This window comes from Theropithecus gelada, chromosome 5 (genome assembly GCF_003255815.1).
Source record: "Theropithecus gelada isolate Dixy chromosome 5, Tgel_1.0, whole genome shotgun sequence".
In the NCBI taxonomy this organism is placed as follows: domain Eukaryota; kingdom Metazoa; phylum Chordata; class Mammalia; order Primates; family Cercopithecidae; genus Theropithecus; species Theropithecus gelada.
Window position 1 is genome coordinate 73,852,510 of NC_037672.1, and position 25,744 is coordinate 73,878,253.

Consider the following 25,744-nt stretch of genomic DNA (forward strand, 5'->3'; position numbering starts at 1 on the left):
TCTCCATGGTCTTCTATTAGTGAAGGTGACGGATATGTTCATCAGCTCTTGCCTGTGTTCCAGCTCCAACTCAGTGATTCTAGAGACACTTCAGATATTTCCAGATTGTAATGCTTTTCTTTTGCTACTCCCCTAAAAGCAACAGGACAGAGTAACGTAAGATCCTTCTAGAATACCAGCTGAACTCAGAATTAATGCTACTTGAATACTTAACAGAGCTCAGGTTGATGATTCTGGGATGGAGAAATTGCCTCTATATACTCCTTTCCCAGACCCAGGAATGTCAGGAGAAGCCTGACTCCTTCCAGTTCAGTGATGCCCAAAGATGAGACTCAACTGATGTCTTCAGTTATAACCTGAGGCCTACTATCCACTTTACCAGGTACCAATCTCAGGAAAGGTAATTCCCTCTTTTTCCTTTCCATGTGTGATTTTAACAGACAGGACAAGAACTAGCACCTTTCTCAGAATCATATTCTTGTCCAGTCTCCTTATGGATTAAATCTCTTTAAACAACCCATGTTGGTGTTATCTTAGCCTGCCTCAACTCTGTAACTGTTCAGATTTTGTCTTTAGACTGTGGGCTCCGGCACTGGGATGAGGAGAGAGCTTTGTCACCTTTTCCTGCTTGCACTAGGGATTCCCAAATGTCAGTCATTTGCATACTACTTTTATGCTTTTGCCCTATTTGCATACTGGCACTATCATTGCCTTGATATTTTCTTAAAATTTATTTTTAATTTATTCAAATAAATTTGGTTTTATGATAAACAATATCATCTATTGAAATCACAGGTTTGACTTCTTATGACCCTATGAAATAGATATTTATCACAACACAGAGTTCCTGGGTCTGAAGTCCTGAGCTATCACAATTGATTTGCTTGTTCATCATATGAATGATCTCTTCTTGTTTGGCTAATTATTTTTTCCTTATAGTTCTCTTCTATTTTAGTTTTTTCAATCAGCCTTATTATAGATGCTCTTCATATGCACTATGAGTTGCATGAACTGTAAATTGTGTAGTAGGATTTTTTAAGTATAGAGGTGTAAAAGGAGCCCAAACAACCCAAGTCCTATTTCTGGCTCCCCTAATATCCAACTTTGAGGTTTTGGTAATCTCTGAACCTCGTCTCTTCATGTTAGAATGAGAAGAGTGACCCAGACACTCTTGCTTTCTTAGGTTCATTGTGATTTGAAACACATGAATCAAATATATATTATTAGTTCATTTAGAAAGAAAAAATTAGAACATATAGTATAATGGACGAGGAAGTATATGAAAAGGTAGTGAATGGCAAAATATTGCTGATTTTAAAAAAAGAAAATATAATGTTAAATGTCCATCATATTTTTATAGCATTTAAGAAATTTTCATGGAAAATATATTTAAGTGTTACCAAGTGCAATATGAGCTAAATATGAATTCCAGAAAAAAAATTCTACAGAAAAAGGAATATTTAGTCTTAAAATTCTATTCATTTTTAACATACTATTCTTTCTCAAAAGGCCATTGACACTGGGTAGAAGAGTGAGTTCACTGAAACCATGGATGATTGCCCTTATTGTCATAGCTGTTGTGTTGATTCTGGTGATACCGATTGGTCTCCTTGTTTATTTTTTGAAATATGGTAAGTATCTCTTCATTGTTTTATTTTGAATATTTGAAAACCCACTTTACTTATTTTAAAACTTTAATATTTTCTAATATTTTAGAATGCAATTTCCGTTTGAATACATTTATATACGGTTGGGGAAATAATCTTTTATGTATAAAAATTATGTCTAGAGTTTAAATTTTGATGTGATTTATATAATATTATTTCTTGAACAGTGCAATAAATATATCCTATGTAATTTTGTGATATAATATTAGTTAATATGCTAAGAGTAAATTATTATAGTAGAAATTCTAAATTTGAGGTCAACTTCTGAAACTATGTTACATTCTACCATTACTTAATTTACAGCTTAAATTTATGAATGATCACTAACAGGTGATAATTGTGTTATGACATAACTGACAAGCGTGGTGACTATGAAAATGTGTGATCCTAAAAAAGAGTTAGAGGGAGGAATAGACTACCGCTGTAGAATTTTTAACTCTCGGGAGTTCACCAATTGTATCATTTTTTTGTTTTCAACCCCTCTACTTCTCACAATTATACAACTCAAATTTACTAAACAGAAACCATCCCTGTCTGCTTCCCTTTCAGGCCAGAAGTTTTACTATTACCAGACCTCCTTCCAGATGCCCAGTATTGAATATAATCCTGATTTTTCAGTAGAACACTCAAAACTTAGCACTGATCTGAAACAAAAAGTCAGTAATGAGGTAAGCTAAATCTTTGCTGGCATCATTCCTCTCCTGACAATACTATTGTTAAAATTAAGGCAAAAGGTGAGTTGAAAGCACTGCTTTTTGCATATACATTAGAATTTCCTGAAAAAAGCAGAATGCCCAGTTAAATTTTAATTTCAGATCGTCCTGAAAATATCTTCATGCAGTATTTGAAACATGCTTGTACTAAAAAATAATTGTTTATCTGAAATTCAAGTTTAACTGTGTTTTTATTTGCTAATTCTGGAAACTGTAACCACTGTATTAGTCTGTTCTCACACTGGTAATAAAGACATACCTGAGACTGGGTAATTTATAAAGGAAAGATTGTTAAGGATTATTAAAGATTATAAAGGGAAGATAAGTGACTCACAGTTCCACATAGCTGGAGAGGCCTCACAATCATGGTGGAAGATCAAGGGGTATCTTACATGGCTGCAGACAAAAGAGAGCTTGTGTAGGTGAATTCCCTTTTATAAAGCCATCAGATCTCCTGAGACTTATTCACTATCATAAGAACAGCACAGGAAATACCTGTCCCTATGATTTAACTACCTCCCACTGGGTTCTTCCCATGACACATGGGAATTGTGAGAGCTACAATTCAAGATGAGATTTGGGTGGGGACACAGCTAAAACCTATCACCAACATCATCTCAGGACACCTAGAAAAATATACTAGACAAACGATAATGGCACCAGAGACTGAACAACATAAGCCCAACAGATTTTTTTTTTTGAGACCAAGCCTTGCCTTTGTTGCCCAGGCTGGAGTGCAGTGGTGTGATCTTGGCTCACTGCAACCTCCACCTCCCAGGTTCAAGCGAATCTCCTGCTTCAGCCTCCTGAGTAGCTGAGATTACAGGTGCCTGCCACCATGCCTGGCTAATTTTTGTATTTTTAGTAGAGACAGGGTTTCACTATGTTGGCCAGGCTGGTCTCGAACTCCTGACCTCAGGTGATCCGCCCACCTTGGGCTCCCAAAGTGCTGGGATTACGGGTGTGAGCCACTGCACCTGGCCCCAACAGAAAAATTAAAAGACAAATACAAAACCAATGGTTAGAGTTATCTAAAATCTTAACTCGATCATTCAGGCACAAATAACATTACCACATACCATTTATTAAGTACCTACTCTATGGATGACCCTGATATATGTCCCATTAGGCTGCTCTTGAAAATATACCACAGAAACACACAGACTAGCTCTTCCTCTGAAGACTTCAGTTGTATTGGCAGCCACTACTGAGCCCAGCATTCACCAATCAAAGAAGGCAGATCACTCTTACCATGCGTTCAGACTTATTTCTTCAGCCATTTCACAACTCAAACCAGAAGCTGATGAAATGGTTTGAAGAATGCTACTGAGTGAAGTGGATATGCCTTTTCAAAAATATATCTTAAGGAAATTTTCATTGATGAGGAAAAAAGCAGGCCAGTGTAAAGAATATTTTGTTACAGGAGTTAAGATATTGAACTAGAGACAGCCCAAACTTCGAAGTCATAGACATCTAGATGCCACAAAGGATATTCCAGTTTTATCCTTTGTCATCCTAGTAACTTTCAAAAAGTTGCTTGACCCCTAAAAATTTGCACTACAAAATGGCGATAATTTCACTCAACTCGCAGTGTTATTTTAAGGATCACCAAATGTAGTGAATACAAAGCATGAAAGGTAATATCCTAATAAACGTTAGCATCTGTTTCCAGTGCTCTCACAGAACTTTTTATATACCTTTTCTAAAGCACTGATCATAAGTTACGAAAACATTGTATGTCTATGTCCCCTTTTAACTTGAGAATTCATTTGTGCTGGAGGTAACTCCATTTCTTCTTATATTTCCTGTGCCTTTCACAGTGTTTGTACATGGTAGGCCCATACAAATACTCATCAAGGAGATGACTAGTAAATAAATGATCAACTTACTAATATTGGTCCTGTTCCTTAATGCATAAATGGAGATAACATCAAGAAAGGCAATGCAGTAATTTCGACCAGAGGTAAATGCAAACTTTTTCTATAAAATGCAAGATAGTAAATATTTTCAACTTTACAGGACACACAGTGTCTGTGCAACTACTCACAGCTGTTATTGTAGTGTTAAAGCAGCCACAGACAACACATAAACAAGTAGGTGTGACAATGTTTCAATAAAAATTTATTATGAACACTGAAACTTGAATTTTGTAAAATTTTTGGATATCAAAAATACCCTTCTCATTCTTTTTTTCAACTATTAAAAAGACATGAAGACCGTGCTTAGATCGTGAGCAATATAAATGCAGGTAGCAGGTTCGATTTTGTGTATAGGCTATAGTTTGCCAATTCTTGCAGAGTTGAGTTACAGTTACAGCAAACATATTCCTAAAAGAGAAGATTAAAACCAGTACCTAAAATGAATTTTATACTTTCCTGAGGAGTTCAATAATCCGGACTGTTTATGTGTGACTCATGAAGCTGAGATTTACTCAGAAAAAAAATTATTAAATTGGAAAGAGAATAGAAGGAGGCAGGCAGAAAACATACAGATATTATATAAACATCTATATTTGTACATATAGAGAGAATATATTTTATGTATATATAAACATGTAAATATAAAATGTGGAAGTATATATACCAAAATGTAAATAACAAGTTCTCTAGACAGTGATTTAAAAATGACTTTAATGCTTTCCAATATATTTTCTATATTGTTTACTTTAAAACTTTTTAACAATAAATATGCGTTAGTTTTGTCATATAAATGTGCATGTGTATATAAAAATACATTCTTCAAAAACAAATTTCCCTTCATAGTTAATTAGGAGAAAAACACATAACCATTTGTTTTGAGTAACTATCGATTTATTAATTAACTTGTGCTCACCAGCCTATTCAAGATGATATTACATGGCATTTCACCAAAGAAAATTTCATAAATCAAGTCAGATAAATGAAAAGCACTTCTTTGACATATACCCGGTTTCACAACTTAGCAGCTCTTCTCTTCTGGTTTGTGAAACTCACTGTGCAGACTCAGGTTCACTTAAAGTTCAGTATAGTCAGTCTTTTTTCTGACAAGCCAGCTTGATGAGTCTATAATCAGGCTTATGAGACCACATATTTTGTAACAAGCTGTGGTTTTATTAAGAAATAATTCGACCTAGGTATTCATACCACAGACAAATTATCCTATGTAGGAAGTCTAAAATGACACACAGTGGCATTTACAGTCTTATCTTATTCTAAGTAATCCTTTCTGACATTTTTATTGGTAAGTATGATGCTTCTAGAGAGCTGTTCAATAATATATGTCCTCCTCCTTTCTCCCATTTGCCACAGCATCAAAATCTGGCCAAAAAAAGTTTATTTAGAGCCTAAAAAGCTGATCTTTCAATCACATCCATGAGGATGATAACTGAGCTGGAATGATACTGAGCGATGAGTGAGTGATGCATCCATATATATCAAACTTTCAAATCTCTGTGCCTCCTTCTCCATGTATATTTTATAATAGAGGTTGAAATGCCTCATTAAGTCAACCCTTTAGATAGTCATCTTTGACCATGTGACAAGTTGTTCAAGTATCATCATCCGATTATAGAGATAATATTTATGATGGCGGGATTATGCCCAAATGAGGTTTGGGGGGGCTAACCGTAAATAAACATTGAAGTAGATGTTATTTGCATCATGGCAGGCTTTATGTAAGCATTTTTGTGATACATTGAAATGTGTGAAATTCGTATTTAACAAAGCTCTATTTTGTTGTATTTTTTCTTTTCTCAGATAGATAAGATATTTCAGAGATCCAATGTAAACCATCATTACATCAAGTGTCATGTTGTCAACTTTAGGTAATCACAGTTAATTAATTTGTATGATTATAAAAGGCAGCTTTGTATTATACAGTTATTCTTCAGTTATTTGCTTTGTGTACAGGTCTAAAGCTCTTAGATATATCAAGAGCGAAAATAGCTTAATGTTATTACATTTGTTATTCCTCCTGTGTAGAGTTCCTGTAGTGAGAGAGTTTCTTCAGTAGTGATGAAATATATTCTACGGGTTGTCCTTTTAAAGTCTTTTGCTTTTCTTATGGAAGATTCTTTCAATTATTAACTACTGCTCTCAATTTTACTGACTTTAAAAAATAACAAACAGCTATTATGAATTTTTGAATCACAGGAATATATATTGAATATATATTCACATATATAGTTTATGATTGTATATATACAATGTTGGTGGATGTAACAAGTGCTTTAGATTTCTTTTTAAGAAAAAATAATTCTAGAACTGTCAGATACTCTCTCCTCCCTAAATAGGATCAAGTTTTACAAGCAGGGAATAATTTAGGTATTAATACCTGTGTGACACAAGGGGAGAAAAATCTATGACAATAAAATGTGTAAAATATTTATGTTGTATTTTCTTGAAGATATAACTAATATTTAAGTAATAAAGTATGACATAATAATTACGGTGGCTGTGGCCTTATTCATTCTGATTATTTTGTTTTTCAGGCCAAGTAATGACAATCTGAAAGCAGATGTATTGCTTAAATGTCAGTTTATTCCTAACAATGAGAACACAATAAAAATGCAAGCTGATAACATTTTGCATCAGAAGTTGAAATCAAATGAAAGCTTCTTGAAGATAGACCTTCATTACCTTATCTTAGAGGCAGGAAATACTATTTTTCTTTTATATTATATTACTCATTTTAATAACCTTCTCATATACAGAGAGAGCTTTATTTCACCATAAAGAAAACTACTTTTCATTTTAAGTTTCTTGTTTACTTGATAATGAACAAATCTCTTGATTGTGATAAGGAAGATTATCTTCTTTTGGCTAGTATGGAAATAATTATAAGTAAGAATTGTATGATAACCCAAATATAATAACATTTCTTCCTTTTTAAAAAAGATCTCAGTGGAATTGTTTGTGTTCATGCAGCATACATATGATAAAAACCAACACTCTGCTGTTGATATACAGTAGCAATCTATAGTGTCTGACTCTCGTGAAATACTCTTTCCAATCTGAATCCAGAATGTGAAAGTGGTATGGACGCACGAGTCACAATATGTAGGGCACAAACAAAATATGGGAGGAAGGAGGAAAGAGGCCTGGCATTGTAGGATACACTCTCATACCCTCTCTACAGCACACAGGATAGGACTGGTCTGGGACATGGAGTGGGCAGAATGACAAGAAAGACATCGGACTTGGATAGTATCTGTCTGAGGCATGAAGACACCATCTTATTTGCAACACAGACACAAAGAACTGATCGATAAGTGTTCAGGATATGAAATTAAATAAAGTTTATTATAATTCTAAAACTACTAGCTGCCTCTCAGGATTAGCTTTGAAGTTGTCATGTTTTACCAGAACTTGTTTAACTTTTGCAATGAGATTATAAGGCTGATCGAAAATTACAAATTATCAGTAAATCTTCACTCAGTACCTTTTCCCAGAACTATTCTGGGAGGTTAGAGCATGTACATTATAGTATGTTAACAGAAGATAAAATTATGTTGTAGATTTGACCAAAGTCAGAAAGAAGAAAAAATAGCTTGAAGATAAGAATGAGTAGTCTCTGTGAGTAATACCCAACATTCAGTTCCATTAGTTATGCAGACAGGACAGAATAGACTCTGAATTCAAAGCACTGGACTTTAGATAGCAGAGACAACACTTCCTGAAGGAAATGTTTTGTTGAGGAGGTATAGGTATCTGTCAAGTATAACTTTACTTTTAAGTCAAATGTTAAAATCTTAAACTCATTATTTCTGGACCTATCCCTCACTCTTACCCCGGCATCTGCTTTATGGTGCTAGAGGGACTTAGATCCTTTCACAGTGTTGCTGGATGTGGGGAGGAGGAGTTGATTTAGGTCTCATTATTGGTTTGTGTAGGCATCCACTGGTGATGCATCACCCATCACCAGATACTCAGTTGCTTGTCTAAGCAAGTTATTGTTGAGATGATCCTTATTCCCAACCAAAGGCTTCCGTGCAATGGTAATTCCTTATACTTACGTACTTCACAAGGGTTCTTGGGAGTTGCTTTGATTTGTATATTTTTTATTTCATGTTTCTCTCCAACAGATATAACTTTCTGAACACAGGAAATATGCCTGCTGTAGTCACAAGCACATCCCCAGCGTTAGCATAGAACTCAACACAGGACAGGAACATGGTGTTTGTGAGATGTTTTATCTTTAACTCTATAAAACAACTCAATCTCTTGAAAGTGGGCAGGAAAAAAGAGGGAACTTTTAAAAGTAATAATACAACAGAAAACTGAAGACCTTAAAATCATTTCTCTTTCCACATAGACTTTTAGAACTGTATAGGGGAAAAAAAGTGAGAGGTTGCATATTTCACAATTTTAAAACTAGAGTTGAATTTTATAGGATAAGAAACATCATTTAAATATAAAGAATATAAAGAAAAAATGCATGGAATGCATTCAGAGAGACTGCAGATGATGGTAGAGAGAACGCTAGTCTAGGACTTAGAAGACCTGTATTCTAGCAATAATGACAGTAGTCAGCCTTGCAAAAGTTGCTGAAACTGTGCATCAGTTCCTGTTTTGCAAAAATAAGATAATAAATGTGGAACTTACTCTTTAGGAGGGTGTAAAAATGCTTTCAAAATTACTAAGAAAGAATAAGTGAATTTAATGTATTATTTGATGGACTTTCTCAGATATCTAGGCTCTTTTCTGTAGGTTTTATAGTTTTACATTTTAAACTTATACTTTTTCTACATGTTACATTTTTTCTGGAAGTTTCATAGTTTTACATTACATTATATTTTACATTTAAGTCTATAATCCATTTTGAATTAATTTTCTATGCTGTGAGATTTAGGTAGAGGCTTTTTAAATTTTTTAAATTGATGTTCCATTATTCCAGTACCATTTGTAAAAATGTTATTCATCTTCCATTGAGTTACTTTTGCTCCTTTGTCAAAAACTAATTAGGTATATGGGGCATACTTGTATGAATCTACTTTTGGGTTCTCCATTCTTTTCCATTGATTTAGGTCTATCCTTTCACTGGTACCATACTTTCTTGATTACTGCAACCGTATATTAAGCCTTAACTGGTAAAAATGATTTATCCCACTTTATTCTCCTCTACCAAAATTGTATTGGCTACTATAGTTCTTGATGGGTTGATCCTTTATCATTACATAATGTGCCTCTTAAGCCCTAGTAATTTTCCACGCTTTGAAATTTACATGATCTGATACCAATACTCCTCTTTAAAATTGTTTTTATGATTTATCTTTTCCATTCTTTTACTTTCAGTTTATCTATGTAGCTATGTTTGAAATGAGTTTCTTTTTTTGTCTATTAAAAAATGAAACATTAAAAATTTTTTTCTTCAACTTTTAAGTTGGGGGGTACATGTGCAGGATGTGCAGGTTTGTTACACAGGTAAACATGTGCTATGGTGGTTTACTACACAGATCAACCCATTACCTAGGTATTAAGCCCAGCATCCATTAGCTATTCTTCCTGATGCTCTCCCTCCTCCCACCACCTGCTTTCCAACAGGCCCCAGTGTGTGTTGTTCCCCTTCATGTGTCTATGTGTTCTCATCATTCAGTTCTCACTTATACATGAGAATATGTGATGTTTGGTTTGCTGTTCTTGTGTTAGTTTGCGGAGGATAATGGCTTCCAAATCCATCCATGTCCCTGCAAAGGACATTATTTCAATCCTTTTTATGGCTGTGTAGTATTCCATGGTGTATATGCACCACATTTTCTTTATCCAGGCTATTATTGATGGGCATTTGGGTTGATTCTGTGTCTTTGCTATTGTGAATAGTGTTGCAATGAACGTATGCATGTGTTTATCCTTGTAATAGAATGGTTTCTATTCCTTTGGCTATATACCCAGTAATGGGATTGCTGGGTCAAATGATATTTCTGCCTCTAGGTCTTTCAGGAATCGCCACACTGTGTTCCACAATGGTTGAAGTAATTTACATTCCCACCACCAGTGTAAAAGCATTCCTTTTCCTCCACAACCTTGCCAGCCTCTGTTGTTTTGTGGCTTTTTAATAGTAGCCATTCTGACTGGTGTGAGATGATGTCTCATTGTGGTTTTGATATGCTTTTCTCTAATGATCAGTGATGTTGAGCTCTTTTTCATGTGTTTCTTGGCTGCATATATGTTTTCTTTTGAGAAGTGTCTGTTCATGTCCTTTGCTCACTTTTTATTGAAATCGTTTTTTTCTTGTACATTTGTTTAAGTTCCTTGTGGACTCTGGATATTAGACATTTGTCAGATGGATACGCTGTAAAAATTTTCTCCCATTCTGTAGGTTTCTGTTCACCCTGATGATAGTTTCTTTTGCTGTGCAGAAGCTCTTTAGTTTAATTAAATCCCATTTGTCAATTTTTGCTTTTGTTGAAATCGCTTTTGGCACTTTAGTCATGAAATATTTGCCCATTTCTATGTCTTGAATGGTATTGCCTAAATTTTCCTCTAGGGTTTTTATAGTTGTGGGTTTTACATTTAAGTCTTTAATCCATCTTGTGTTATTTTATTTTATTTTATTTTATTTTATTTTTGAGATGGAGTCTTGCTCTATCACCAGGCTGGAGTGAAGTGGTGGGATCTCGGCTCACTGCAACCTCCACCTCCCAGTTCAAGCGATTCTCCTGCCTCAGCCTCTAGAGTAGCTGGGACTACAGGCATGTGCCACCATATCCAGCTAATTTTTGTATTTTTAGTAGAGACAGGGTTTCACCATGTTGGCCAGGCTTGTCTCGATCTCTTGACCTCATGATCCACCTGCCTCAGCCTCCCAAAAGTTAATTTTTGTGTATGATGTAAAGAAGGGGTCCAGTTTCAACTTTCTGCATATGGCTAGCCAGTTCTCCCAACATCATTTATTGAATAGGGAATCCTTTCCCAATTGCTTGTTTTTGTCAGGTTTTTCCAAGATCAGATGGTTGTAGATGTGTGGTCTTATTTCTGAGATATCTATTCGGTTCCATTGGGCTATGTGTCTGTTTTTTTACTGGTACCATGTTGTTTTGGTTACTGTAGCCTTGTAGTATTGTTTGAAGGTCTTCTTTGTACCTCTGGCAGAATTCAGTTTTGAATCTGTCTGGTCTTGGGCTTTTTTTTTTTTTTCTGGTTGATAGGCTATTTATTACTGCCTTAACTTCAGAACCCATTACTAGTCTGTTCAGGGATTCAATTTCTTTTTGTTTCAGTCTTGGTTGGGCATATGTGTCCAGGAATTTATACATTTCTTCTAGATTTTCTAGTGTATGTGCATAGATGTGTTTACAGTACTCTCTGATGGTTGTTTATATTTCTGTGGGGTCAGTGGTGATATCCCCCTTATCATTTCTGATTGTGTCTATTTGAGTCTTCTCTCTTTTCTTCTTTATTAGTCTAGCTGTTAGTCTATCTATTTTATTAATTAAAAGCAAACAGCTGCTGGATTTGTTGATTATTTAAAGGGTTTTTCATGTCTCTGTCTCCTTCAGTTCTACTCTGATCTTAGTTATTTCTTGTCATCTGCTAGCTTTGGGGTTTATTTGCTGTTGATTCTCTAATTCTTTTAGTTGTAATGTTAGGTTGTTGATTTGAGATCTTTCTAGTTTTCTGATGTGGGCATTTAGTGTTATACATTTCCCTCTTACCACTACTTTAATTGAATGCCAGAGACGCTGGTAAATTGTCTTTTTGTTCTCATTAACTTCAAAGAAGTTATTGATTTCTGCCTTAATTTCATTATTTACCCAGGAGTCATTCAGGAGCAGATTGTTCAATTTCCATGTAGTTGTGTGGTTTTGAGTGAGTTTCTTAATCTTGAGTTCTAATTTTATTGCACTGTGGTCTGAGAGACTGCTTGTTATAATTTCAATTCTTCCAACTATGTGATCAATTTTAGAGTAAGTGCCATGTGGCGATGTGAAGAATGTATATTCTGTTGTTTTGGCTGGAGATTTCTGTAGATATATATGAGGTCTGCTTAATCCAGAGCTGAGTTCAGGTCCTGAATATCTTCGTTAATTTTTCTGTCTCGATGATCTGTCTAACACTGTTAGTGAGATAATAAAATATTTTCACTATTATTGTATGTGAATATAAATCTCTTTGTAGGTCTCTAAGAATTTGCTTTATGAATCTGCTTCTGTATTGGGTGCATATATATTTAGGATAGTTAGCTCCTCTTGTTGAACTGAACCTTTTACCTTTATGTAATGCCCTTCTTTGTCTGTTTTTATCTTTATTTGTTTAAAATCCGTTGTGTCAGAAACTAGGATTGCGACCCCTGCTTCTTTCTGTTTTCCACTTGCTTGGTAAATTTTCCTTCATCCCTTTATTTTGAGCCTATGTCTGTCTTTGCATATGAGACGGGTCCATTGAAGACTGCAAACTGATGGCTCTTGACTCTTTATTCAGCTGGCCATTCTGTGACTTTTAACTGGGGCATTTAGCCAATGTATATTTAAGGATAGTATTATTATATATGAATTTGATCCTGTCATCATGATGCTAGCTGGTTATTCTGCAGACTTGTTTATGTGTTGCTTCCTAGTGTCATTGGACTGTGTACTTCCATGTGTTTGTAGTGGAATATTATAGAAGGCTTCATAAATCTTTGTGTCATCCTTGTATAGGGGCCAGGCTAATCTTCTCTGTATTGTTCCAATTTTAGTATATGTGCTGCTGAAGTGAGCACGGAGTTTCTTATAAACCACATTGTTGAGTTATGTTTTTAAAATCCATTCTGCTAACGCTTGTCTTTTAATTGTTATGTTGAAACCATTTACATACTAACTATGGATACGTTAGGGTTTAAGGCTTTCATTTTATAATTTGTTTTCTGTTTGATGTGTCTTATTTCTCTGTTCCTTTTTTCTTATCCTTTTGTGAGTAACTTCAATACTTTTTATAATTTTATTTTGATTTACTTATGGCTTTTTAAAATTCATCAATTTGTGCAGTCATCCTAGAGGCTATTGTGAGTATTATCATTATATACATAACTAATCACAGCCTAGTGGTGCTGACATTTTACCACTTCAAATGAAATGTAGTGGTAACATTTCATTTGAATGTACTTCAGTTTGGGTCTCTTTAACCTACCTACTTTTAAAGTACACTTATCTTAAATATTTCTTCAACATACATTCAGCACAACATCAGTTGGTGTCATATTTTTTTCCTTCAACCATAAAATATATTTCTTTAAGAAACTCATTAAGTGAAAGATAGTCTTTTGTTTACTTTTATCTTTATCCATTCCGTAGTTTTCTTTTCTTTCTGCATATTCTACCCTCCTGTAATCATTTGCTTTTTGTTTGAATGCTGTTGTTTAGTCATTATTTAAGGGAAGGTTTGTTAGAAATAAATTCTTTTTGTTTCTCTTCATCTGAGATTATACTTATTTCTTCTATATGTCTCAAAGAGTTTCACAGGTTATGGGATTCAGGGTTGATAGTTCCTTTTTTTTCAGAACTTGAAAAATGCTGTACCACTTTCATTTGGACTTCGTGGTTTCAGATGAGAACCACTGTTACTGAATTGGTGTTCTGCTCCAGGTAATGCGTTGTTTTTCTCTGTATGCTTTTAAGATTTTTTTCTTTCATTTTTAGTAGTTTAGTTATAATGGGTCTTGGTATGGATTCTTGCAATTCATATTCCTTGGGATTTACTCATCTTCTTGAGTCTGTTGGTCTCTATCATTGGCCAAATTTGAGGAGTTTTCAATAATTACTTCTTTGAGTATTTTTCAGCCTCACACTTATTTTCCTCTCCTTCTGAAAATCCAATGATACCAATGTTAGATCTTTTGCTGCTGTCCCACAGATCCCAGAGGCTTTGTTCATTTTCTTCAATCCATTTATACTATGTCTTCAGACTGAGTGAATTCTGTTGACTTATTCTCAAGTTTACTAACTTCATTCTCCATCTTTTCTACTCCACTGTTAGCACCATCCATCAGATTGGTTCATTATTACTGTTATTCTTATTTTGCTTATTGTATTATTCAGTCCTATAATCTTTCATTTGGTTCTTTTTTATAATTTCTAGTTATTTGCTGAGATTTTCTAGTTTTTTTTTTGTTTCAAGATAATTTGTACTTTATTTCTAAATCAGTTTTATGGCAGGTCTTTAAAATACACATCAGACACATCCAACATCTTATTAATCTCAGGATTGGCATTGGTTGTCTTTTCTCATTTAGATTATAGTTTTCCTGTTTTGGGGTATGATGAGCAATTTTTCTTTGTATTCTGAACATTTTAGTTACATTAGGAGACTTCTGATTCAATTTAATTCTTCTACTTTAACAGATAGGCAACCTGTTTAGGTTTAGAGTACAGATTCTTACTTACTTTTGTTGTTTCAGTGACAATTCGGTTTTCATATCCTTGCAATACTATTCTGCACTTCCCCTTGATTACTGTTTCCCGTGCCTTTTGTCGGGGTAGAACATGCTTCCCTGGGCTGCCTTGAATCAGTGGGCCACCCTTTGTGGAGGGGTGCTGGGCCTGAGTCTCCTTATGTTTCTGAGTAGATGCAGGTCTCTTCTGCCACTGTCTTTGTGGGTATATCAGTCTGCCAGGTAGTTCCTGGTTTTGAAGTGTGGATTGGGATGGCCAAGGGCTTTCTGCTATCACTGCTGCTGGCAGAATGGACTGCCAGGACTTGGCTGCGAAGTAGAAGGTTTGAATTTCCCATTAGCTGTCTGTTGTGCTCTCCCTTTCCCAGTACTTTGGAGAGAGAGAACAGACTTTTATTGGGATCATTTTGTCTATTCTTGTTGATGATTACAAATTGCAGGCCTTAGGTCCCCAGTCCAGCATATATGTGAAATAAAAAGAAAATCCAGGAACATGCACCACTTGTCCTTCCTTAAATTCTGAAGTCTCTAGCCATTCTGTCTTCTTCCTTCCAGCTTTCAGAGTTCTTTTATTGTTATTTGATGAATAATTTTTAGATTACCTAGTTGTTTTTACAAGAGAAGAGCAGGGAAAAGTGAGTCTACACAATCTTGTTCTAGAACTAGAGGTATTAAACCTCTTTTATCCTGCAGATGGAACACATGTATTACATAATGCTCACATTTGATATACAGCACCATCATGGAAGTTCAACAATAGTTTTTACATAAATGGAGATGCATTTAGGATTGAGCTAAACTTAGTTGTGAACTAACTGTAATTCTACCCCTCTCCCACCACTCCATAACCTACAGAGAATGGCACTAAACTATAATTGATGTTACAGTGAAATGTATGCAGCACAAGCTTTTGCCTCACGAATTATTAAATCATGTTCCCGCTGGGCATGGCAGCTCACTCCTGTATTCCCAGAACTTTAGAAGGCCAAGGCAAGAGAATTGCTTGAGGCCAGGAGTTTGAGGCTGCAGTGAGCTATGATTGTATCACTGCACTCCACCCTGGGCAACAGAGTGAAACCCTGTCCCTAAAAAAATAAAAATAAATCATGTTCTTAATAAATTTGCCTCATAATATTATTGTGAGGATATAATAAGCAAATAAATTTTGTCACAGAACCTAATATACAAGACTTAGTAAACTATTAGTTATGATTGCCATTTATTTATTCACTCAGCAAGTATTTATCGAGAACCTATTTTTGCCAAAAATTAAAGTCTCTGCTTCATGGAACTAATATTCTAATTGTGGTAAGGAACATAATAACTAGATAAAAAATAAACAAAGTAATATCAGATAATTTGAAACTCCATGCAGAGAACAGAGAGAGGAAAAAGCTACTTTAGATTTGGTTGTAATGGAAGTTCTCTCTGAGGAGAGGATTTTAAAGCTGAGATCTGAGTGGTAAAGGGAAACCAACCATAAAAAGGCCAAGGGAAATAAGCATTCCTGGCAAAAGGTACAGCTAGAACAAAGATTGCAGGCAGAAATACCTTTGCACAAAATAGGAAGGCCAAGGTGGCCATTGAGTCATGACTAAAAGCAACAGCAGGGCCACTTGCCATCAGAGACGTAAATAAGGACCATATCATGTAGGGCCAGGTAGGAAGTTTGGTTTATTCTAGAAGCCATTAGTGGCAAAATTTAATTCTAAGGGATTTACTCTAATACACTTAAGCATACTTTCCTGCAGATGAACTCAATGTACCGCTTTAGAGTCTGACCTGAATTAAAGACTCATCAGTTTTCAGGCTCACCGAAACTCCACATTGGCTTTCATCTTTACGAAATGTGGGTCTAGATTGCTCATTATACAAACTAGGATACAGAACAATTCAAATAATTTGGGAGGACAGTCACTGATTATGGTTTTCTTTATTTCACATTTTGAAAAAAATGACTAACAAGATAGCATGTTTTGAGGTTTTCTCAGCACACTGGTGAATTTTGATTCCACAGGGAGCATCCCTGGACCAAGCGTAGATTACCAGACTTCCAAGACACATTAACGGCGAAGACTATTCCTGGACTCTTCTGTTTTAACTTATATTTTGAAAAACTGGTGTGGCATTGATTAACTAGAAGGCTCCTTCCTTTATGGCAAACTGTATCTTTCTTTGTGCCAATGATCTTGTAACCATAAACCAGGATTTTCCTGGAGTCCACATACAGTCAAAAGAGTTCAATTTACATCTAGCCTTCTCCTTTACGTAGGATTTTATTCTATTGCCTTTGAATTAAAAATTTCCTGACTGATGCAGTTCCTCTCAACCAGAAAAAGTCATATCATGTAGGAATAGTATTTTAAGTTATAATAATTTAATCACTGAGCATCTTCTGGTTTTTTTTCAGATATGAATGCAGCACAAGCAGAACACATTCTTAACAGCTGTAAGTTCAAGAATATCACTGAGATGTTTATAAACCAAAGAACAAAACTCAAAACGTTTAGCATTTCTCTTTTTCCACATTTACTCTTTCTCAAAAGTATATAATATCTCCAGATGGATATGCAATTTGATTCTCCTCAAGGGAAAAATTATTAGTCATAATGGAGAATATCTATATGTATTCCTTGAAAATGTTTGCTCTTCCTCACAGAAAGTTTCGCTAATGTCTTCTTTAACAGTTTTCTTTTATTTCATTGTATTTATTTTTATTTGACCTCCTTTGTTAAAGTAGTAAATTTTGCTTGGTGGTTAAATGACACCCAAAAACTTTAATATAGAAACTTTGATGTTTATGCTATAGTAGTATTTTGGTTGCAATATTAGACGTGCATTTTAAAAAAACTACGTATGTTATTTTATGCAATAAATAGTGTACACTTGGCACTCAAAAAATGTTATTAGGGTACACTGCTGCACGTAACAGCATGACCCGGAAGAATGTGAAAAGCCACATTTTAAAATGACGTTGTTTTAAATTCACCAGAGAGAGTGTTAAATAATTTTAAAAATGTTAATACTTAAAGTGTGAATAATCACATTTTATCAATGTGTATTACTATTCGTTTATTTAACGTTAACTTCAAAAGTTTTTTTAAGGTAAGACACATTTGTAGATATTTCTACTCTTAACTATGTGCCAAACATACCTACACATGTTTATAACCCAAAATTAGCTATCTTATTCCCTTCTTACAGGTTGTGGTTTAGGGAAGGAGTTTCCATCCGTGGAAAGAATTGCTGATGGTCGGATTGCAAGAAAAGGTGATTGGCCCTGGCAAGCGAGCCTGCAGGTGGAGGGGATCCATTTGTGTGGCGCATCTTTGATCAGTGAAGAGTGGCTTCTGACCGCGGCTCACTGTTTTGACTTATGAGTTCCCAGTCTATACCCATGGGATCACCAGCTTTGCCTCTTTTTCATCTCTTCACATCCGATAGTTCTCTCTTTTACATTTCCTTTATAAACATCTCAGGCTGCAGCCTGGTCAACATAGTGACACCCGTCTCTACTAAAAATACAAAAATTAGCTGGACATGGTGGCATGTGCCCATAGTCCCACCTACTCATGAGGCTGAGGCAGGAGAATCGCTTGAATCCAGGAGGTAGGAGTTGCCGTGAGCTGAGATCACACCATCGCATTTCAGCCTGAGTGACAGAGTGAGACTCCGTCTCAAAAAACAAACAAACACCCAAAAAAGAAAACATCTTAGACCTCCCAGTGCCACTTATGATTGTCCAGCAGGCTTAGGAATAAATGACAGTTAACTGAAGAATAGTAGAAAAAATTAGAGAGAATATCTTCAGTTCCAACTGAAAATATACCCTCCAACAATCTCAATTTTAACTAGAAACAAGGCAGCACTGTCAAAGATTATGCACACTCACCTGTTCTCCTGAGAGATATTTTAGATAAAACAAACAAACAAACAAACAAAAACTCTGTTAATAGTTTCCTGAACTATAGGTTATAGCTGATGATCCCACATGAATATCTTTGGTGCTGTGCTTTTATTCTTTGTATGTTTTTTGACAATTTAACATATAGAACACTTGGAAATAATACAGAGATACAGTAGCCCTAGTAAAATTTATATAAAATGGGAGAATATTCTGGGTAAGATGTTAAATAAAAAGAAAGCATGAGGAAACAATATAAATATATAAAATATCACTCCAATTTTACCTCTCTTTCTCTTTATAACTATACATACATTTATATGATAGTGCCTTGATATGAGTGTATACGTGAATCTGTGTGTGTATATGTCTACTTAATAATTATATTTTCTTAAATTAATTTGTGTTATTTATATAATCAAAAATGGCAATAATATAGAATAATGTAGAATAATATACAAATACAAGCTTCCTTCAAGGAGAGTAATTTAAGCTGCCTTGGAATGGGGGTTTGTTATCAACTAGATGAAAGCAAAGCAGTCGTAGGAGAGAAGCCTCAGATAAGAAGGTGAGATGGTTCCAATCAATTATTGCCTTAAAAAATTTGCCCCTCTCCCACATTTATGTCCTCTGCCCATCCAGAGTCCTGGGCAAATTTAAATTAGAAATGAACCAACTGTACTCCTTTTACTCTGTGATCGGTGAGAAAAATTCCAAACTGTAGATGGCTAGTTTTGGAATAACCCTGAGTCCCTCACTAATGAGAAGAAAGGTGGAGTCAATTATTATTCATGAGAACTATGCCGCCCATAAACACGATGATGATATCGCTGTAGTGAAGCTCTTCACCCCCATCATATTTTCCAATGAGGTGCACAGAGTCTGTCTTCCAGAAGCTACTTTTGAAGCCTTGCTTAAGAGTAAAGTGTTTGTCACTGGATGGGGTGCACTTAAATTAGATGGTGAGTATCTCAGTAAAACAACAAAGCAAAAAATATAAACCTATCCTTCATTTGAACAGGGATATGAAATAAAATACAAAATCAAAATAAATAAGAGATGAAATCAGATGTCCCATGATAAATATGGCAAAAACAAACAAATAAGAAACAGATGTGGTGAATTTCAAAAATGTTAGCACCATTACTATTACACAGTACCTATGTTTATTGTCTTTATATGGACTGTTTGGAAACTGGTTAGAGCTTTATTTTCCAAATTTATTAAAGCATATTTTTACATCTTTTTTTCTTTCAAATGCTATCTTTCATATGTGTAGTTTCTGCTATGACTGCTTGATTCATAAAGTATATAATTTGCAAGCACTAGTAATGATAAGCTTTTGCAATGCATCATGCAGCTAATCAGAAACAGCCTTAAGTGAATAAACTGAATGACTACTCTTTACCTGGCCCTAAATATTAAATGGGTCCCTCTGGTCCATGTATCTGTGGAGCTGTTCTTCCACCTGAAACTATAAATTTGACAATAAACTACAAACATAGATGTTTAGATCCTGATATGACTTTCCCATTTTTATGTCTACTGCTTGACTTTTACATATGAGGGTTTAATCTGCTCTCAAATTTCTAATTTTTGTTTCGGGCTCTTGTTATGAAGTCATGTGAGTCTAATCGGTTAATTTTTATAGAAGTCGGCTTCCCTCCAATATACGCTCTAAAATTCTGATGTTGAGTCTAGGTTGATACACTATCATTATAATCTCAGACTATGTAATCAAATTTTCCTAATCTCTGAGTGATCTGCATTGTTCTGTAGGAAATGGTGATGAGTATGAAGGGGAATTAAATTTTTTAAGACTTAAAGCCACTTCCTGATAAAAGTAGAAAAGGAAAACATCTACTACTTGAGTAACACCATTACGCTTACTTCTATAATCTAACTAAACTTAACACCTCCTACTCCCAGAGTTTGGGAGTGATCTGGTACTTCATCATGAATCATTCAAAGCCCAATAGTGTGCAGATTACTGTGCCATGAGCTATCTACTCTCATAAGTTGAATACATTTCACAATAACATTATGGATTTGTAAGGCATCAAACCAAATTAATGGATATTTGATTGTGTTTTTTTTATTTTCCTGCACTTTGAAATGGAGATAAGGACCTACTCAGGTTCTCTTCTCCTGCCTCCCAAGATTTAGCCAATCATATCTAATTAGAAATCTTATTAACACAAAGAAGGAAACAACAGACACTGGGGCCTAATTGAGGGTGAAGAATGGGAGGAGGGAGAGGAGCATTAAAACAACAACAACAACAACAAAAAAACAACTATTGGGTACTAGCCTTAGTACTTGAGTGATGAAATAACCTATACAACAAACCCCCAAGACACTAGTTTACCCCTGAATCTAAAATAATTTTTTTAAAAGAAAAGAAATCTTGTTACCAGACAGCTTGCAAAACAGAAACATTCTACTCTCTGGGTAGTTTCTTCTTTAAATAATTGGTGATGTAAAGTAGTTTGTCATATTGTCGAGCACTTGAATTTATTTTTTAAGCTGAGATTAAGATTATAAGCATTTGAAAATTGAGACTGAGCATTTTAGACCAGTTAGCTAAAATAAAAATTCGCACACAGAAATTACAAATAGAATACAATTGATTAAAACTTGAGAATACCTTAAACATTTTAATGACACTATACACAACAAAATAGATAGTATTGAATATTGCTAAGGCATTGACACAAATAAATAGATTGCATAAAGTCTATATAAAGAGCAGTTGGTGAGCAGACTGCCTCACTGGGAACATTTCAAGCAGAATGAGAGCTAGAAGAGAAAATGGCCATACAATGACCCTTTTAAAGATGATGACTGAGGTAGAGAAATTCACAAGACCCTACAAAATCTTTAATGACTGTAGAGAATCTGGACTTAGTTTCTCAGCAAGACTGGCAATCTTAGGTGAGTAAATTTACTCATTTTAAAACAATTAGTTTTCTTGACAGGAAATGGCCAAATCCCTAGAAACCTAGATCTCTCCTTATAAAAGCGCTAACTTTCTCTCCATCCAACATAAACCTTAAAGTGCAGCTTTAAGACCCTGAGGATCTTAAGTATATACCCTAATCTCTACAATTCACTCTAATAGCATCCTTTTATTACTAACTGAATATGATGCAAGGTACTGTCATAACTGATTATATTCATTGTTTTTTAACTTATAAACGTCTGAGCAAGGCATTATTTTCTCCTTTTCACAGGTGAGTTAAATGATGCTTAGTAACTTTCCCAAAGTCACATAGCTTGTAAATTGTGCAAATAGTGCTCAAACTTATATCTGCTCCTTCTAAGTTCAAGGCCCTTAAGCACATAATTATGCTAATTCATTGTTCAAATCAATACTACTGCCCTCCCTCATCCTCTCAATTGTCTTTGACCCTGTTGTAAACAAATCATCCATCTTTATATGAAAGATTAGTACAGTCTTTAAAATAGAAGTTGCTCCTATTTTAAAGAAATGAGAAGAATATAATAGTTAAAACAATATTACATGCAATCAATAAGTGTGTGGTTAATTAATAAAATATAAGCTGTGTCTTTTCTTGGTATGTGTTACTTACTCTGGTATTTGTTTTGGATAGCAAGTTAAGCTATTATCAGAGTAAGCATGGTTTTCCTATGAAGCAATAGCATTCCATCCATATTAAAGTTAAATCTGGTAGTACAGTAGTGTTCTGTGCTGCTTTTCCTCAAGATTCACAGTTCCCAAAATAGCTGTGTCCTTTGTAAAGTAATGAAGAAGATTTCCGAGTAAGGTTAAGGTAAGCTGTAGCATATTCTCCCAGGTGGTACGAAATACTCTGGTTTTAAAAAGATCACCTCAATTAAAAAGCTTCTAACATTATTCCTTAACTGTGTGATCATGACAAGACTCCTAACCAGGTAAGCTTTGGTCTCCTCAACTGAAAAAGAGAATATTTATATCTTTGTTTGGTGGCTGCTGCAAGGATTAAATAAGGTAGCAGGAGTAAACAAGCCAAATATGGCGCCTAGTGAATAGAAGCCACCCTATAAATGTAACTTGATTCTGAGCACTGTCATTCTCCAGAATCTTACAACTTCAAGATTAAGGTTTTATCACTGGTTCGTTCTTTGTAAGACACAATTAACTATCATGGCAGCAATGCAGAAGTTCTTCATCTATTTATTTTTTCTTTCTTTCAGGTCCCTTTCCCAACATGCTGCGAGAAGTTGAGGTAGAGATCATAAGTAATGACACATGTAATCAAGTTCATGTGTATGGTGGTGCTGTATCATCAGGAATGATATGTGCTGGATTCTTGTCAGGAAAACTAGATGCCTGTAAGGTAAGAATAGATCCAAATCCACAAAAATGACTGTTTAGTAGGAATGGCCTTACTGACCATAGAACAATATCATTTCACATGACTGCATGAAATTAACCTGTGGAGGAGAGTGTAAAATGAGGGAGTGGAATAATCATAAGACGTAATTCCCATTTAACACCCTATTGAGGAGAACTATCCCTAAAACGTGGTCACCAGCTGCAAATAGCACTCTCATTAGAGAAACATACTGAAAGCAGATAGTAGAAACCAAGTCAGGAAGCCATACAATAATTGCTTCAAGCCACAATCATAACCAGTAGTTAGGTATCTAATCCCCACTAATTGCAAGGCACTGCAAGATGGGACCTGCATCTACATCTATGGCCAGTAAAGTAGCATCCCACAGGTCCCACAGGTACCTAAGCCATTGACTTTAAACAACATACTTCCATACTTCTAATAGACATAATTATGCTATTAGAAACAAAACAAAAAAGTACATATTTATCTACATTTGTTCAGGGTAAAGTGTTACCTCACAGATCACATTTAGAAACCAATTCAATAAATAATATAATCATTAAACATTTTAGGAGAATATAAGTTTTAAATTCTGGCTATGTAAAAGAATAAAAATAAGCAAATAAAATAATAAAAGTTTGAATTTGTAGCATTTGAAACTGGAACAGTTTAGTGATTTTTTGAAGAATTAAGAATGGCTTTGAGAATTTGATATATATGTGCACTTTTCTTATATGCAAAGGTGTCGCTGTTGATCTGCCATTGGCTGTCTGTCATGTGATGGTAATAAACATATTCACTTATTAATTCCATTTTTTGTCAACCGCGAGATACTGTAGCAGTTACTGAAGGAAGCATAAGTATTTGTTAAAATCACAATGAATCCACAATGAATTTACAATCCAATAATATAGCACACAAATAATTCAAACAAATAAATGAAAGGCGAGGGCTTGGCTACATATTCTAGAATACAGGGTCTCCATCCACTCACTTTCCATCATGAGGGGAAGGAGAAGCAATGTGGGTGGTCCGAGATATAACTAGATCACATGGCTTAAAAGAGAAACCCAAATAAATCTTTTTTTTTTTAAATTTATTTATTATTATTATACTTTAAGTTCTAGGGTACATGTGCATAACGTGCAGGTTTGTTACATATGTATACTTGTGCCATGTTGGTGTGCTGCACCCATCAACTCGTCAGCACCCATCAACTCGTCATTTACATCAGGTATAACTCCCAATGCAATCCCTCCCCCCTCCCCCCTCCCCATGATAGGCCCCGGTGTGTGATGTTCCCCTTCCTGAGTCCAAGTGATCTCATTGTTCAGTTCCCACCTATGAGTGAGAACATGCGGTGTTTGGTTTTCTGTTCTTGTGATAGTTTGCTAAGAATGATGGTTTCCAGCTGCATCCATGTCCCTACAAAGGACACAAACTCATCCTTTTTTATGGCTGCATAGTATTCCATGGTGTATATATGCCACATTTTCTTAATCCAGTCTGTCACTGATGGACATTTGGAGAAACCCAAATAAATCTATGTAAAAGCAGATCTCTCTTTCCACTGGTTCATATACCCTTGCTTCCTTTCACTGCTAGCATAGTGAAATACCAAGGACCTAAGTTAGGATGGTGGCCTAAGGGAAAGGAGCTAAGGAGGAGTTCTTTTGGTAGACCAAGGTTTTCACACTCTGTCCACTGACTCTGAAGGAGGTCAAGAAGTATGTGAAGAAAATGGAAGGGAGGGGAGTTAAAAGCACAAGACTCTAGAAGCCCATGTCTTCTTCAAACAGGATTTTTCCTCTTGTTTAAAAACTCTATAATGGGCTTCCACATAGTGTTCTTTTGAATGAATAGGTACATTGTTAAAAGATCAATTTAAAATCATTTGTCTATACCAAGGTTTAAAGATAAGAGGGAAGTCCTCATAACTTTAGACCAGTCCACTAGAGCTAGGGATTCCACGTTAGTTTGGGAGCAGAATATTTTCAGCAAGAAATAGCGCACATTTGCATGGAGTGCCCCTTGCATATGTTGCTCCTCTCAAACCTACTAAGACATAGTGATATGATATCCAGGACATTTTCCTGTCAATTAATGTGAGTGGAATAAGATGAGATTCAAATTCACAGCCAGAGACTCCTTCTAGTTAACAGAAACAATGATGGAAGAGACACTAGGCATGAACCTGGGAGAGGCTTATGGACAAGGTGACTTGTTTATTGAGTCTTGAGGTTATCATTTATGTAAGACATAGAAGAACACAGTCCTGTGTCTTAGTTAAGCCTTCCTAGTCTCATGCCTAGTGTCATAGAATTTCGTTTTGCTCTGTCTAAACTAAAACTAAAAATTTTAGACAGCAAAACTAAAAATTGTACAAGGGTAAAACTGAAATCTTAGCTTTATTCACATTACCTTGTACCTGAAGGCATTAACAGGGAGTAAGTAATAAGCTCAATTATCATATTAATACTAATGGTAAGTAAAATACAATGATTTTACATATTTTGATCCAAGGTGTTAATTTATTAGACATTTAGATGCCAATTAACCCATTTCTGACATCCCTTTATTTATCAAATTGATCATATTGTTCTTTTCTAGCGTGATTCTGGAGGTCCTCTGGTTATTGCACGTGATAGAAACGCCTGGTACCTCGTTGGAATAGTAAGCTGGGGGATAGACTGTGGAAAAGAAAACAAGTCGGGACTCTATACCAAAGTGACTCATTATCGAGACTGGATTAAATCTAAAACTAACATCTAA

The 25,744-nt window shown here is 35.2% G+C and overlaps 1 protein-coding gene and 1 non-coding gene across 2 annotated transcripts; one reads left to right on the plus strand and one right to left on the minus strand.

Annotated features, from left to right (window-relative positions):
• Positions 1-34: 34 nt before the first annotated feature.
• LOC112624325 (transmembrane protease serine 11G-like) lies at positions 35-25,744 on the plus strand. The gene is given in 12 exon segments (XM_025384822.1): positions 35-107; positions 538-649; positions 1,510-1,631; positions 2,217-2,335; positions 6,115-6,182; positions 6,849-6,985; positions 6,988-7,008; positions 17,136-17,174; positions 17,930-18,105; positions 19,336-19,591; positions 22,827-22,969; positions 25,583-25,744. Coding segments are annotated over 12 exon segments (1,428 nt in total).
• On the minus strand, positions 12,951-13,057 carry LOC112625521. Its single transcript, XR_003119617.1, has one exon. It is a non-coding gene; the product is annotated as a U6 spliceosomal RNA (small nuclear RNA).